The following is a 15,063-nucleotide window of genomic DNA, read 5'->3' as shown; positions in this document are numbered from 1 at the left end:
GGTTCTGTCTGCTGCAATTGATTCTTTTTCTGTGGGGGGATTTGAGATCTCTTCTAGGTACGTAGGTGTAGTTGTGATCTTGTTTTACAAGAATGTGGTTAGGAGGGTGGCTGAGGGAGGGGAGGAGTTGTTATTGGTCAGGTAGGGTGTGGTGTCTGTGAGTTCTTTTAGTAGCTGGAATAGCTTTTTTGTGTCTTGGGATCCTTCTATTTGTTTTGTGTAATATGCCTTTCTTTTTTCTTTCAGTTTTTGTTTGTATTTTTGGTTCAGTAGTCTCCAGGCCAACTTTGTGGAATCTTGGTAACTTTTTCTCCATTTTCTTTCTAGTTGTCTGCATTGTCGTTTGAGTAGGAGGAGTTTGTTGTCGAACCATTTCTCTGATTTTCTATGGATTCTGGTTTTGGGTTGTTCTGGGACTAGCTCATCTAGGGTTGTTGTACTTAGATGACTCTATTGTGAGATGAAGTCTTTGGTGTTGTAGTCTTGGATTATGGTGTCTGCTTTAGTCCAGAATATGGTGGGGTCGATGTGTTTGCCATTGGATTGAGGGCCAATCCCCAAAAAATGTTACCTGAAATGACGGGGGTCCAGTACCTTTTCTTATTGGTGGGGAAACCTCAGATTTGGAAGATGGAAACCATTACCCAGGTGCCAATACCCCAGTCCACAAAACAGGTGTGAGCCTTCCTAGGGCTTATTGGATACTATAGGCAATTTATTCTGGGGTTTGCTGAGAAGGTATAACTGCTAACCCGCCTTCTGCAGAAGAATGCCCCAGAAAAGGTTCAGTAGATGCCAAAACCAGATGCCACATTCCAAGCTGTAGCAAAGGAAATCTGCTCAGAGCTGATGCTAATCACTCTGGACTTACTGGCTCTTTGTGGTGTAGATGAATGCCTCAGAGGTTGTGCTCAGGGCCGTCTTGGTTCAAGAAGTAGTTAGAGAACACTTGGGGGTCTATATTAGCTGTAAAATATTCCCTAGGAAGAGGAACTATGTGGTAATTGAAAAGGAAGACCTTGCTTTCTTTGGAAATGTTCCAGTATTATTTACTGGAATAAACAAAAAATGTATTCTTATGGATTCCACACTTCACAATCTCAATTGCATCCAAACATGGAATTCAAAGTCCAGTTATTGTTCAAGTAATTCTTATAGAAAAAAAAAATATATCCTCTCAATCTGTTGTCAGACAATTCATATGAGTATATCAAACATCAATCATATTGAACAAGGAGGGACCTCAGACTGGTTTTTCAATGCATACAAATCTGTTGAAACAGCTGTTCAGCCGGATGAAACCATAATGTAATCACTGGTCCTCCTCCTAATTTCTAATGTGCAAATTCAGCAATTTAAAAAAAAAAAAAAAATTTCTTTATAAATAATTAATCATGTATCAAAATTTGATTTATAGGCCACTTATCTTAATATTTCACTGATTCTTGACTCTATTGATTCTTGATTCTGATGGACCTGTTTCGCCCTCTCGCTTCTTCAGAGAATCAATACAAAAATCGGGACTGGCCTTCACAGTCCACTTCTTGTAATACAGCTTTAAGTGCTATTTGATGCTATTTGAAATGACGTCCAGAGAATCAATACAAAAATCGGGACTGGCCTTCACAGTCCACTTGTTATAATACAGCTTTAAGTGCTATTTGATGCTATTTGAAATGACGTCCATATTGAAGTCTCAGGGGGCACTTATATGTTTAGCCACCATTATTTGCGATACAGCAGTTGCGGTTAAACGTATAAGCGCCCCCTGAGACTTTAATATGGACATCATTTAAAATAGCACTTAAAGCTGTATTAGAACAAGTGGACTGTGAAGCCCAGTCTCAATTTTTATATTGATTCTCTGAAGAAGCAAGAGGACGAAACGGGCCCATCAGAATCAAAAATCAATAGAGTCAAGAATCAGTGAAATATTAAGATGCCTATAAATAAAATCTTGATACACAATTATTTATAAAGAAAATTATTTTTTACAATTGCTGAATTTGCACATTAATAAATTTTGTACAGTAGAAATTAGGAGGAGGAGGAGGAGCAGTGATTGCATTATAGTTTCATCCTGCTAAACAGCTGTTCCAGCTGATCTGTATACATTGAAAAACCAGTCTGAGGTCCCTCCTTCTTCAATACGATTGATGATGATATACTCATATGAATTGTCTGACAACAGATTGAGAGGATATATATATTCCAGTAATATATATATAATTTACTGGAATGACATTTCCTGCTGATCACAGATCGTGAACCCCTCAAGTGGATGGCTTGCCACAAAGAACTGAACACATGCATCATGAGGTAGTTCCTTTGCCTTCAAGCCCCTTCAGTTTTGAATTACAACATCAGGTAGGTCAAGAACATGAAAATGCTACATTTTTGTTTCAGAAGGTGGACCCTGACATGGCAGATGCTCAAATTGGTAGGGTTGAGCTGAGGGGGGAAGGTATGTGAGAGAGTCTTGAGAATGTTATCACTTCCCGTGCTGAATACTCCCTCACATTGTCAGAACCACCTTGACTTACATAGCTCCTCCCTAAGGGGGAATAACACAGGAGGGGTAGAGTCAGGGAAGCAGCTGCCAGGAAAAATAAAATGCAGGGCCAGAGCTGGGTTAAGGAAGCCCAGGGGAGAAGGAAGAAGTGATTTCAGTAAACGTCTTGATTACAAGAGCTAGATATTCTGGTTGGTTGAGGTAAGCCAAATTCTGCTAAATACTTGTGAACCTTGTTCTGAGGACTTTTGCTATTTAACAGACTGTTCCTTTTATACCTGGTCCTGTGAAGTAACACAGTAACTGACAGCAGATAAAGATCTGAATGGTCCATCCAGTCTGCCCAATAAATACATGTATTACAAATACATAATTAGTTCAATTGTCTTTTGTTTATTTATATTTCTTTGTTATAAACCTTAGAAGTTTCTGTTCCACAAACTCCATAAAAGTCAGATTGGATTACACAGACATAATTTATAAAACTGTTGATATTTAAATTACTAATTCAGATTGTTATGAAACTTCAATTAGTATGAATCTTTATTTTATATTATAATCTAGGTTTGTCAACCATTCACTTTGCATGGGCCTTTCATTCAGTAGCAGAGGAGGAACTTCTGAATATGCTTCCAGCAATGCAGAAAGGGGATCCGACATGGTCAGAACTCAGAGCTATGGGAGTTGGCTGGTGGGTACGAAATATTCACAACCTGCGCAAATGTATAGAAAAGGTATGTGCTATTTTTTTTCCTAAACTGATTTATAAAAGAGAAAACAAGTGTATATGGTATTTTGCAAGAACAAATATTTAATCCTCACAACCTGGTATATATATATGACAGCAGTTCACTAGCCCCACAAGCAAGCCACATAACTAAACAGTTCCTTTTTAAAGAACGTCAAATAAGAATGTGACCGAATCCTGGTTAATGTGCACCAGTAGCAATGACCTAAATTATAAATTGCAAGCAAGTCTGGGATTTGATGTGGTACTGTTACTTTAATTTTATTATTGTACCCCTGGCCTCCTATAGTACCCTAAGCAGAGTGGAAAGGAAATGGTACAAATCCAGACTTAATAGTGACAGGTCCAAATGGAAAGATCTGCATGAAGTATATAAAATAGCCACCCTAGAGGCTAAAAAGAAGTACTACTCTGAACAACTCTTAAAGACCTCCAATTGATCAAAGAACCTTTTCAAACAAAAAATATACTCACAATATCACAAGGAGACAATCAATATCTTAACACTGAACTCAACAGCGAAACGCTCTCAGATTACTTCGCTAACAAAGTAGACAAAATACGGTCTCACCTTTACTCCGCATTGTCCCCCTGCGACTTAGACAAAACAACTAAAACCACAACTGGGAACCTAACTAACTGTCTTCTGATACGACATCATTGAGATATTAGACACTTCTGGGTCCGACGTGGACCCCTGAAAAATGCCTTTGTAGACTCCATACTTCCTCTCATCAACATCTCTCTAGAAACAGACATAGTGCCCACAAACTGGAAGTTGACGGTCATCAGACTGATTCAAAAAAAAACAAACAACCACCCCAACCCACACTCAATCCTAACATGCTCAGCAAATTTAGACCTGTCTCTAACCTACCCTTCGTCTCCAAGATCCTGGAAAAAACAGTATTCTCCCAATGGCATTCCTTCATCGACGAACAAGGCCCCCTATCCACCTTTCAATCGGGATTTAGGAAATTCCACAATACTGAAACAGTACTCCTCAATATCGTTGACTGCTGGAATCTCGAGGACAAGAGTAATGATGTCCTTCTGGTGCTGCTGGATCTCAGAACGGGCTTTGGCAATATTGACCATCCTATCCTCCTTACATGGCTCTCTGAAATCGGAATCAGAGACACTGCGCTACAATTGTTCTCCTCTTTCCTATATAACAGATCCCAAAGCATTCTGCTCAACAGCGTGCTATCGAAACTGAAACTGATCAAATACAGTGTTCCGCACGGGGGCTCTGCTATCACTCCTACTATTCAATCGCTACGTTAGACCTATCCTTCCTCTCCCTGTTACCTATCCACCTCCTCTTTCTCTCCCCTCTCTTTACAGTCGCCTTGAGCCTGTATAGGTATGAGTGACGCACAAATAGAAGATTAGATTAGATATAATCCACAAATATCATATACAGACTCACTTCTTTGCAGATGACTTCCAACTGTAACTACTGCTAGGAGAAGCCTGTGACGCCCAGATTGCGAAACTCCTAGCCTGCCTCTCAGAAATTAAAAACTGGATGTCTGTCTCCAAATTACAACTAAACACTTCCAAGACGGAACTCCTTTGGATAAGCAAAGAATGCTGTGACAGTGCCCGTCCCTCACTGTGCTGGGACTCGACTACCATAACTGCAAAAGACCAAGTGCGCAGCTTAGGAATACTTCTTGATTGCAACCCGTCGCTTTCTGACCATATCTCTCAGGTGGTATCTTCCTCATTTTACTACCTATGACAACTCTAAAAAAAATAAGGAACTACTTTTCAGAATCTTACTTTGTCTGACTACTCTATGCCTTAGTATTCTCCCGCATGGATTATTGCAATGCGCTATTCAGCGGTCTCAGGGTGAAGAATGTACGACGTCTCCAGCATGTTCAAAACACAGCAATCAGGCTTCTGAAAAACCTCTGTGCCAATGACCCTGTCTCCCAGGCTCTAGCGTTGGCTCACTGGCTCCCCGTAGCCAAATGTTGTGTCTTCAAGAGCCTGATGCTAGAGTTCAAATCCTTGCACGAGATGGAGCCGGGCTACTTGATGACTAAGCTTCTTCCATACATGCCAAACCGGTCCCTCCACTCCCGGGACAAAATATACCTCAAAATGCCCCCTGGTTTGTTGGGGGGGGGGGGAAGGGGGGCATGGGATTTCCTAATTTTGCTCTGTATCATCGGGCATCACAACTTCATATCGTTGCAGCTTGGGTGGGAGGGGTGTCTTCTTGGCTTTGCATGGAACAATGTAGGGTGGAAAGTATTCCGCTCTGGGCTTTGCCTTGGCTTCCTGTAGATAGGCTTCGCCAACTCTTGCCTGAACTCCCAGTTCTCATGAGAGTACCCTTGGCCACATTGATTAAACAACAAGCTAAATTGTTCCCTGGGAGAAGGTACTTCCTTCAGTCAGCTATTTCCTTTAAACTAGATTTCCCCCCAACCAATGTTATAAGACATTTCTTAATTGAGCTAAACTTTCTTTGCACACCCTTGGTCAAGTTTGGGAAGAGGACTCGATTCGTACTTTTGATACTCTTGTTGAAGAGTTTGGTGTTGCTTCACAAGATTTGTTTCAATATCATCAGTTGAGAGCATTTTTGCAGAAAAAGGGACGGGAGGAATTGGAACTTTCAGAAACATTGTTAGAGCAAGCTCTGAGAAAGGGATCAGGTAGATGGGGGAGTAAGCAGATTATATCAGGCTTTATTGGTTCAAACTGATTCTGCTCAAGGTCTTATATCCCGATGGGAGACTCATCTTGGTGCCCAGGTTGGTGTATACTCTTGGCCTTTGATCTTTAAGCATTTGTTTAAGGTATCTATTTCAGCCTCTTTGATAGAGAATGGGTACAAAATTTTTTATCATTGGTATTTCACTCCAGCTTGCCTCTATAAAATGTTTCCTACATGTTCTGATCTCTGTTGGTGTAACTGTGGCCTTCGGGGCATGTTTTTTCATATTTGGTGGGATTGTCCTAAAATACAAATTTATTGGTCCTCTGTACTTTCAGTCTTGAGTGATGTGGTACAGGTGACCTGCCCTTTGCGTATGGACTATTGTTTGTTGCATGCCCGGCCTCCGGGACTTTCCCCACCTGCCCATTCTTTTGCTAAGCATTTGTCTGTGGCAGCAAAGCTTTTATTGGCTAGATGGTGGAAGAAGTCTTCTCTACCTCCTCTTGAGCAAGTCTTGCGTAAGACTATATATGTTTGATGTCTAAATTGACTGCACTTAAGTTGGGAACTATTATTGGTTTTTCTAAAGCTTGGGAGCCTTATTTGACTTGGCATGCAGATTCCCTTTGATTGCATATTGCTGCTTGGAGGGACTTGATTCTGTTTTTTTCTGTGTTTTAATTTTCTTTCCTAGTGGAGTCCTGGGAATTTATTTGAAATAATTTGGGTTTTTTTAAAATTTTTCTTTTGGTTTTATTCTTTTCTGGAGGGGGGTGGGTATTACCTTGCATATCAAGTTGTAATTATGGCTGCTGAGTTTTTATTTGTTAGCAATGGTTTAGCTTGTCTGTTTGCAATTCTGTAGTTTTTTCATTGTATTGTTATAAAACTTAATTTCAAGATAAGAACATAAGAATTGCCGCTGCTGGGTCAGACCAGTGGTCCATCGCGCCCAGCAGTCTGCTCATACGGTGGCCCTCAGGTCAAAGACCTGTGCCCTAACCGAGACAAGCCCTATCTGCGTTCGTTCTGGTTCAGCAGGAACTTGACCAACCTTGTCTTGATTCCCTGGAGCATGTTTTCCCTTATAACAGATTCCGGAAGAGCATTCCAGTTCTCTACCACTCTCTGGGTGAAGAAGAACTTCCTTATGTTCGTACGGAATCTATCCCCCTTTAACTTCAGAGAGTGCCCTCTCATTCTCTCTACCTTGGAGAAGAGGGTGAACAACCTGTCTTTATCTACTAAGTCTATTCCCTTCATTATCTTGAATGTTTCGATCATGTCTCCTCTCAGTCTCCTCTTTTCAAGGGAGAATAGGCCCAATCTCTTAACCATTTTAGTCGCTCTTCTCTGGACCCTTTCTAGTAGTACTGTGTCTTTCTTCATGTACGGCGACCAGTGCTGGATGCAGTATTCCAGGTGAGGGTGTACCATGGCCTGGCACAGCGGCATGATAACCTTCTCCGATCTGTTCGTGATCCCCTTCTTAATCATTCCTAGCATTCTGTTTGCTCTTTTCGCTGCCAGCACACATTGCACAAATGGCTTCATTGACTTGTCGACCAGTACTCCCAGGTCTCTTTCCTGGGGGATCTCTCCAAGTACCATCCCGGACATCTTGTATTCGGATATGGGATTTTTGATACTGACATGCATTACCTTACACCTATCCACGTTGAACCTCATTTGCCATATAGCTGCCCCCTGGTTGTTCCCTTCAACTTCTTTAATAAGAGAGAGGGCAAAGGATCAATTGGAGAAGTTGCTTACCTGAATTTTTGTAGATAGTCAAATAAATGACAAGCACATATATAATATCCTCCTTTGTGAGAAGCTGCCAACTCCTAAGCTGTGTATTAGACATAGAACGCTTGCGAGTTGATGGCTATAGGAAGCCCCACACATGTTCAGAAATATAGTTAGATATTTCTGTGTGTGTTGGAGCTGATATTTTCTGTAAACCGCTTCGAACCTAACAGATTAGCGGTATAAGAAATAAAATTACATTACTGATTTATTCTCCTTTTTACATAGACTCCTAATTATACATAAATAGAAACAAATATTTTAATATCCACTAGTAAAACAGAATGTTTTGAGTTATTAATGTCCATTTTTCCCAAAAATCATGTTGCTTGTATGCAGTTTGTACATTTTAATTAACTTGCTGAATCAAATAAAAATATGCAGTTGTTTCTGAGGGAAAAATTGAATTTCTGGCTGAAAACTAATTATACGGTTAGTCAAGTGACAAGTACTAATTTCTTTTATTCTTTTGCTTTTTCAGGTAGCTAAAGCAGCTTTTCAACGAAATAATGATCCATTGGATGCAGCTATTTTTTATCTTGCAATGAGAAAAAAAGCTGTGGTTTGGGGATTATACAGGTAAAACTGATGCAAATGATTACTTTTCCCACTTAAATTGTAATCTTTTTTTAGGTGGTTACCTGTTGATAGCACCAAAAAAGATACAGGGCAGAGCATTTGAGATTACAGAAGCCATCTTTAGAATATCTTGGCATGCTTGTTCTAGATCTAATTCCCCTCTCAGATTCTGAGTAATCATGGAATAAACTTAAAAGTAAAAGCTTTATATGTGTTGGTTTAATTTGTATTTTTACTTATTTGCATATGGCAGTGTCTCAGACTCTGGTAGAAATAAAAGCAGAAGATATTAAATAGTTAAACTAAGGAACCCTTTTACTAAGCCATGGTAAAATAGTAGGTTATTGTAACTTAATGTGAGACTTTACGTGTCATGTTGTCAGTGGCGTAGTAAGGAGGTACGGTCCACCCCAGGCGCTGTATTGGTGAGGGTATCGGGGACCCTCTTCTTCTCCACCCCCACCCCTCACTCCACTGTGCACATTCACCCTTTCCCTATCTTGTACCTCTCTTAACTTCCCCAGCGCAAACAGCATCACCAGCTCGCTGCCTGCATTGGCGTCTGCTTTCCTTCTGAAGTCACGTCCTGGTCCCTTGTCTAGGCAGTGACGTCAGAGGAAGAACTGTCACTGAAGTGGGCAGCAAGTTAGTAATGCTGCTCATGGTAGCGGGAGGGAGGGGATATGCCCTTGGTAGCTGTAAATTTAAAGAGTAAAGGGGATAAGACTTGATATGCAGTTACAATCAAATCAATTTACATATTTTAGACTGGCACTTATTTTGTACCTTACCCAGAGTCAGAAGGAATGGAATTGACACCAAACTTAATTTTCATGATCACATCAGTACTATTGTTAAAACCACTTTTTATAGACCAGTGTGAGATGTTGCCTGGTGTGCCGTACGGTGCAGACACTGATTAGGCCTCAGGCCGGGTCCCGCACGCACTCCCATGAGACTCCCCTGGTCCCCGCTGCTGTTCAGTTTCGATCTTCTGCTCTGACGCAACCGGAAACAGGAAGTTGCAGAAGATTGAACACTGAGCAGTCGCGCGTGCATGTCGCCGAAAAACAAAACCTACAAACTAAGGTGAGGCGAAGGGAGAGAGCTGGCTAAACAGTAGGATCGATTGGGCAGGCGAGTGGTGGCTGCGGGGACCGTGCGATCGCTCGTGTTCCCGGCTCAAATTGGAAGGAGGGAGTGAAAGGGAAAAGGATTCTGGGCCAAGGGGATGAAGACGGAAAGAAAAACCCACAGCAGTAAAGAAAGGGAAGGACAGGCAGGTGAGCCAGATGCTAGAAGCAGGGGGGGGGGGGAAGAAAGAGGGAAAAAAGCTAGATGGGGTTGAAAAGAAGAGACACACTGGTATGGAAGAGGAAGATAGGGGAAATCTGGACACAGGAAGGTAACAGAAAGAGGGGAAATTATGTGCATGGGGCATAGGGACAGAGACATAAAGGGGACATGCCATGGGAATGGTATATGGACACAGGGGGGGGGCAATGACAGATACATAGGGGAGATATTAGAAATGGAGAAAATAGGAGCACAGAAGCGAGATGGTTTGTGGGGATGGGACAGGGACCGAGCTCGCAGGCTCCAGTGGCTTGCACAAATTACATTGTAACGTGCCATGAAAATAAGAGGGAGGAAGGTAGATAGATAAGCCACGTGAGAGGAGCTGAAGGGTAGTAGAAAGGAACAGATGGTAAAGGAGGGAGGGAAGGGTGGTGGTGGAAAGGAATAGGACAGATATTGAAGGAGGGTGGAGAGGAACAGACCCCGAAGGGAAATGTGGAAGACAGAGTGGGAAGAAGACAGATGCCAGACTATGGGGGAGCGGAGGGAAGAAGATGGGTGCTAGACCAATTGGGGGGGAGGGGTGAAGGGAGAGGCACAGTAACAGCAAATGGAAGACGTAGAGAGAAGACACACAGTGGATGGAAGGAATTGAATGAGAAGATGTGGAAAGCAGAAACCAGACAACAAAGGTAGAAAAAAATTTTTTATTTATTTATTTATTTTTTGCTTTAGGATAAAATAGTATATTAGTTGTGTTGATAAAAATTTATAAACAAAGCCCTGCCAGCTGAACATCTTTTTCTCTAGTTCAGCAGCAGGAACTTTGATTTATAAGAAAGGAATAAGCTAAATATTACAGTACTAAGGCTTATATGGATGCAGCAGGGACGGTGATGGGGCGGTGAATGGGATGGCAGTGGCGGTGACGGGGCGGTGAAAGGGATGGCGGTGACGGTGATGGGGCGATGAAGGGAACGGCTGTTGACGAAGAGCTACGTGTGTGTCTTTCTTCGATTCCAGCCAGAATATCAGCTTTGTGTTCAGCCAAACAGGCCCAGGTTTCGCACTGAATAAAGTATTTTATAATTTTTCACTATTCTGTTTACTTAATATTTCATAATAAAGTTATTATAAAATACTTTCTTTGTGTTTATTTGATTCCTATTCAAGAGAATTAGTTTATATATAGTCAATATAGGCACAGAGTTAAATTTTTTAACATTTTCTAATGGTGGTGTGCCTCGTGATTTTTTTCATGAAACAAGTGTGCCTTTGCCCAAAAAAGGTTGAAAAACACTGTTATAGACTACGTAAGATTCGAGCAATTTCAAAATTTCTATGCCCCAAATCATTAAATATTCTTATTCATTCGTTGGTAATTTCTAAATTGGACTACTGCAACGCACTCTTTAAAGGAATAGCATTGAATGAAATCAAACGTCTTCAAATTATTCAAAACGTCTCTATTAAACTTATAACTAACTCTAGAAAGTTTGATAATGTTACTCCTCTGTTAATAGAAGCACATTGGCTCCCAGTCACTCATCGAATAACATATAAACTCTGTTTGCTCACTTTTAAGTCTCTACTCAATAAAACTCCAGCTTTTATATATAAATTATTAATCCCATACAATCCAAGTAGAACTTTAAGATCTAATGAGCAAAATCTATTAACCATTCCCTCACTTAAGATCATTAATACAAGACGGCAATTCATCTTTTCAGTAACTGCTCCACAGATCTGGAACACCCTCCCAATCTTTCTACGAAATGAGCATGATCTGGGAAAATTTAAAAGTAATCTAAAAACATTTATTTTTAAAGATGCCTTTGGCATTTGATCTAGTAATCTTTAGACTGTTGTTTTAAATATTATGTTCTACTGTTACCTGTCTTCCCAATGTTTTTTTCCTTTTTTTTGTTCTACTTTTCTATCATGAATTGAATTTCACACCCCCTTTTTTACCTTATGTTACGAATATAGTAGATGACGGCAGATAAAGACCTGAATGGTCCATCCAGTCTGCCCAACCTGATTCAATTTAAATTTTTTTTTTTATTTTTTTTCTTCTTAGCTATTTCTGGGCAAGAATCCAAAGCTTTACCCGGTACTGTGCTTGGGTTCCAACTGCCAAAATCTCTGTTAAGACTTACTCCAGCACATCTACACCCTCCCAGCCATTGAAGCCCTCCCCTGCCCATCCTCCACCAAACGGCCATACACAGACACAGACCGTGCAAGTCTGCCCAGTAACTGGCCTAGTTTAATATTTAATATTATTTTCTGATTCTAAATCTTCTGTGTTCATCCCACACTTCTTTGAACTCAGTCACAGTTTTACTCTCCACCACCTCTCTCGGGAGCGCATTCCAGGCATCCACTACCCTCTCCGTAAAGTAGAATTTCCTAACATTGCCCCTGAATCTACCACCCCTCAACCTCAAATTATGTCCTCTGGTTTTACCATTTTCCTTTCTCTGGAAAAGATTTTGTTCTACGTTAATACCCTTCAAGTATTTGAACGTCTGAATCATATCTCCCCTGTCCCTCCTTTCCTCTAGGGTATACATATTCAGGGCTTCCAGTCTCTCCTCATACGTCTTCTAGCGCAAGCCTCCTATCATTTTCGTCGCCCTCCTCTGGACCGCCTCAAGTCTTCTTACGTCTTTCGCCAGATACGGTCTCCAAAACTGAACACAATACTCCAAGTGGGGCCTCACCAATGACCTGTACAGGGGCATCAACACCTTCTTCCTTCTACTGACCACACCTCTCTTTATACAGCCCAGCATCCTTCTGGCAGCAGCCACTGCCTTGTCACACTGTTTTTTCGCCTTTAGATCTTCGGACACTATCACCCCAAGGTCCCTCTCCCCGTCCGTGCATATCAGCTTCTCTCCTCCCAGCATATACGGTTCCTTCCTATTATTAATCCCCAAATGCATTACTCTGCATTTCTTTGCATTGAATTTTAGTTGCCAGGCATTAGCCCATTCCTCTAACTTTTGCAGATCCTTTTTCATATTTTCCACTCCCTCTTCGGTGTCTACTCTGTTACAAATCTTGGTATCATCTGCAGAAAGGCACACTTTTCCTTCTAACCCTTCAGCAATGTCACTCACATACATATTGAACATGATTGGCCCCAGCACCGAACCCTGAGGGACTCCAGTAGTCACCTTTCCTTCCTTCGAGCGACTTCCATTAACCACCACCCTCTGGCGTCTGTCCGACAGCCAGTTTCTGACCCAGTTCACCACTTTGGGTCCTAACTTCAGCCCTTCAAGTTTGTTCAACAGCCTCCTATGAGGAACTGTATCAAAGGCTTTGCTGAAATCCAAGTAAATTACATCTAGCATATGTCCTCGATCCAGCTCTCTGGTCACCCAATCAAAAAATTCAATCAGGCTCGTTTGGTAAGATTTACCTTTTGTAAAGCCATGTTGCCTCGGATCCTGTAACCCATTAGATTCAAGGAAGTACACTATCCTTTCTTTCAGCAACACTTCCATTATTTTTCCAATAACTGAAGTGAGGCTCACCGGCCTGTAGTTTCCTGCTTCATCCCTGTGACCACTTTTATGAATAGGGACCACATCCGCTCTCCTCCAATCCCCAGGAATCACTCCCGTCTCCAGAGATTTGTTGAACAAGTCTTTAATAGGACTCACCAGAACCTCTCTGAGCTCCCTTAGTATCCTGGGATGGATCCCGTCTGGTCCCATCGCTTTGTCCACCTTCAGTTTTTCAAGTTGCTCATAAACACCCTCCTCCGTGAACGGCGCAGAATCTACTCCATTTTCCCGTGTAACTTTGCCAGACAATCTCGGTCCTTCTCCAGGATTTTCTTCTGTGAACACAGAACAGAAGTATTTGTTTAGCACATTTGCTTTCTCCTCATCACTCTCCACATATTTGTTCCCAGCATCTTTTAGCCTAGCAATTCCATTTTTTATCTTCCTCCTTTCACTAATATATCTGAAAAAATTTTTATCTCCCTTTTTTACATTTTTAGCCATTTGTTCTTCCGCCTGTGCCTTCGCCAAACGTATCTCTCTCTTGGCTTCTTTCAGTTTCACCCTGTAGTCCTTTCTGCTCTCCTCTTCTTAGGTTTTTTTATATAAGTTGAATATGTTGAACCATTTTTAATATTATGTCATTATTTAAAGTTTGATTTGTACTGTATGTTGAACCATTTTTTAATATTATGTTATTATTTAAAGTTTGTATTGTATTGTTTCCCACTGAATGTATTTTAAATTGTACATCGCTTTGAATTATGATTAAGCGATTAATCAAAAGAACCATTAAACTTGAACTCACAACCTCTTTGGCAGAGTTCCTTGCATTTGTAGTTATAGGTGCTTCATTAAATTTGCAGATAGTGCTTGGAGTTTGAATGGAAGCACTTTACCTGCTATTTGGAAGGTTCCATGCTAACCGTGAAAGTGGCAATTACTGCATCTTATTTACAGCGCACTAATCGTAAATTGTTACGTCCATTCCAGAATCAATACAAAAGATGTTTCACCTCAACCTGCGAACCGGGACTTGCAGAAATCCACACATTCTTTTCTTCGTGCTCCTCCCACTTAGCTGAGGAGTAGAGAACCCTCTGTAGTTTTAATTTCTGCAAGCAAACCGTGCAGAAGTCTTTTTGATCTGCTCTACTTTTTTTTTCTTGTTTTCTTTGCTAAAGTCCATCTTTTTTTGGTGGCTTTGGTGCCTCAAGACCCTTTTGGGAGGGGTTCTCTGCCTGGGAAAGGACATAGTTTCTGAGGAGCTGAACTGCTTCATAGGGAAAGCTTTGGGTGGACTTGTGGAGCCAGCCTGCTGTGTGCTGCCTTTGGAGCTCAGGGTCTGCCCCCCTGGGAGCATGCTTACCTGCTGACCCTGTCAGAGGTTTAAGTGTAGGTTCTGTGCTCCCTGAGTAAGAGCCCTTGGGGTGTCAGAGTGCAGGCTGCATTTTCCCGCCCCTGGATGAGTGAGGAGGTTTCATGGGATGGAGGTCTTGTTCGTGGTCCGTCCAACTGGCAGCCCAAAGATCCAGAAGATTGTGTTGTGTGAGTTGGTGAAATTCTGAAGCAGAAAATCATTTCCCTTCACTTCAGCTGCACAGACAGAGCTGACAAACAGGTACTGTGGAGACTGTAAGTACAGCGCTATTACTTCCTATGGGAGAATCAGGGGGAGGGTCTAAGAACAGGGTTTTCATCAATTTCTGGGGAAACGGATCAGGTCCCCTACCCTCAAAAAACCAAAATTGCCTATTTTTATATTTTTTATCGTGTCTCCACAAGGTGTTTTAGGCGCAAATTTATTGGCGGTGGCCATCTTGGATTTTTAGCTATTTTCATTTTTCTGCCTCACAACCCCTCGATTTTGTTCAAAATCATTAGGAATGGACTCCTCCACCTCTAAGGAGTTGAT

General features: G+C 41.5%; 1 protein-coding gene across 2 annotated transcripts in view; it reads left to right on the top strand.

Moving 5' to 3' along the window:
* DMXL1 (Dmx like 1) overlaps positions 1-15,063 on the top strand; it is a 367,266-nt gene that overhangs the window by 164,549 nt on the left and 187,654 nt on the right. For both annotated transcript variants that reach the window (XM_033929039.1, XM_033929038.1), the window contains exons 20-21: positions 3,077-3,246; positions 8,231-8,328. In XM_033929039.1, coding sequence (XP_033784930.1) covers positions 3,077-3,246; positions 8,231-8,328 — 268 coding nt within the window. The remainder of the gene's footprint in view (positions 1-3,076; positions 3,247-8,230; positions 8,329-15,063) is intronic.

Source organism: Geotrypetes seraphini, chromosome 1 (assembly GCF_902459505.1).
Source record: "Geotrypetes seraphini chromosome 1, aGeoSer1.1, whole genome shotgun sequence".
NCBI lineage: Eukaryota > Metazoa > Chordata > Amphibia > Gymnophiona > Dermophiidae > Geotrypetes > Geotrypetes seraphini.
The sequence above is the reverse complement of the archived record's forward strand: the minus strand, read 5'-3'. Positions and strand labels throughout refer to the sequence as shown.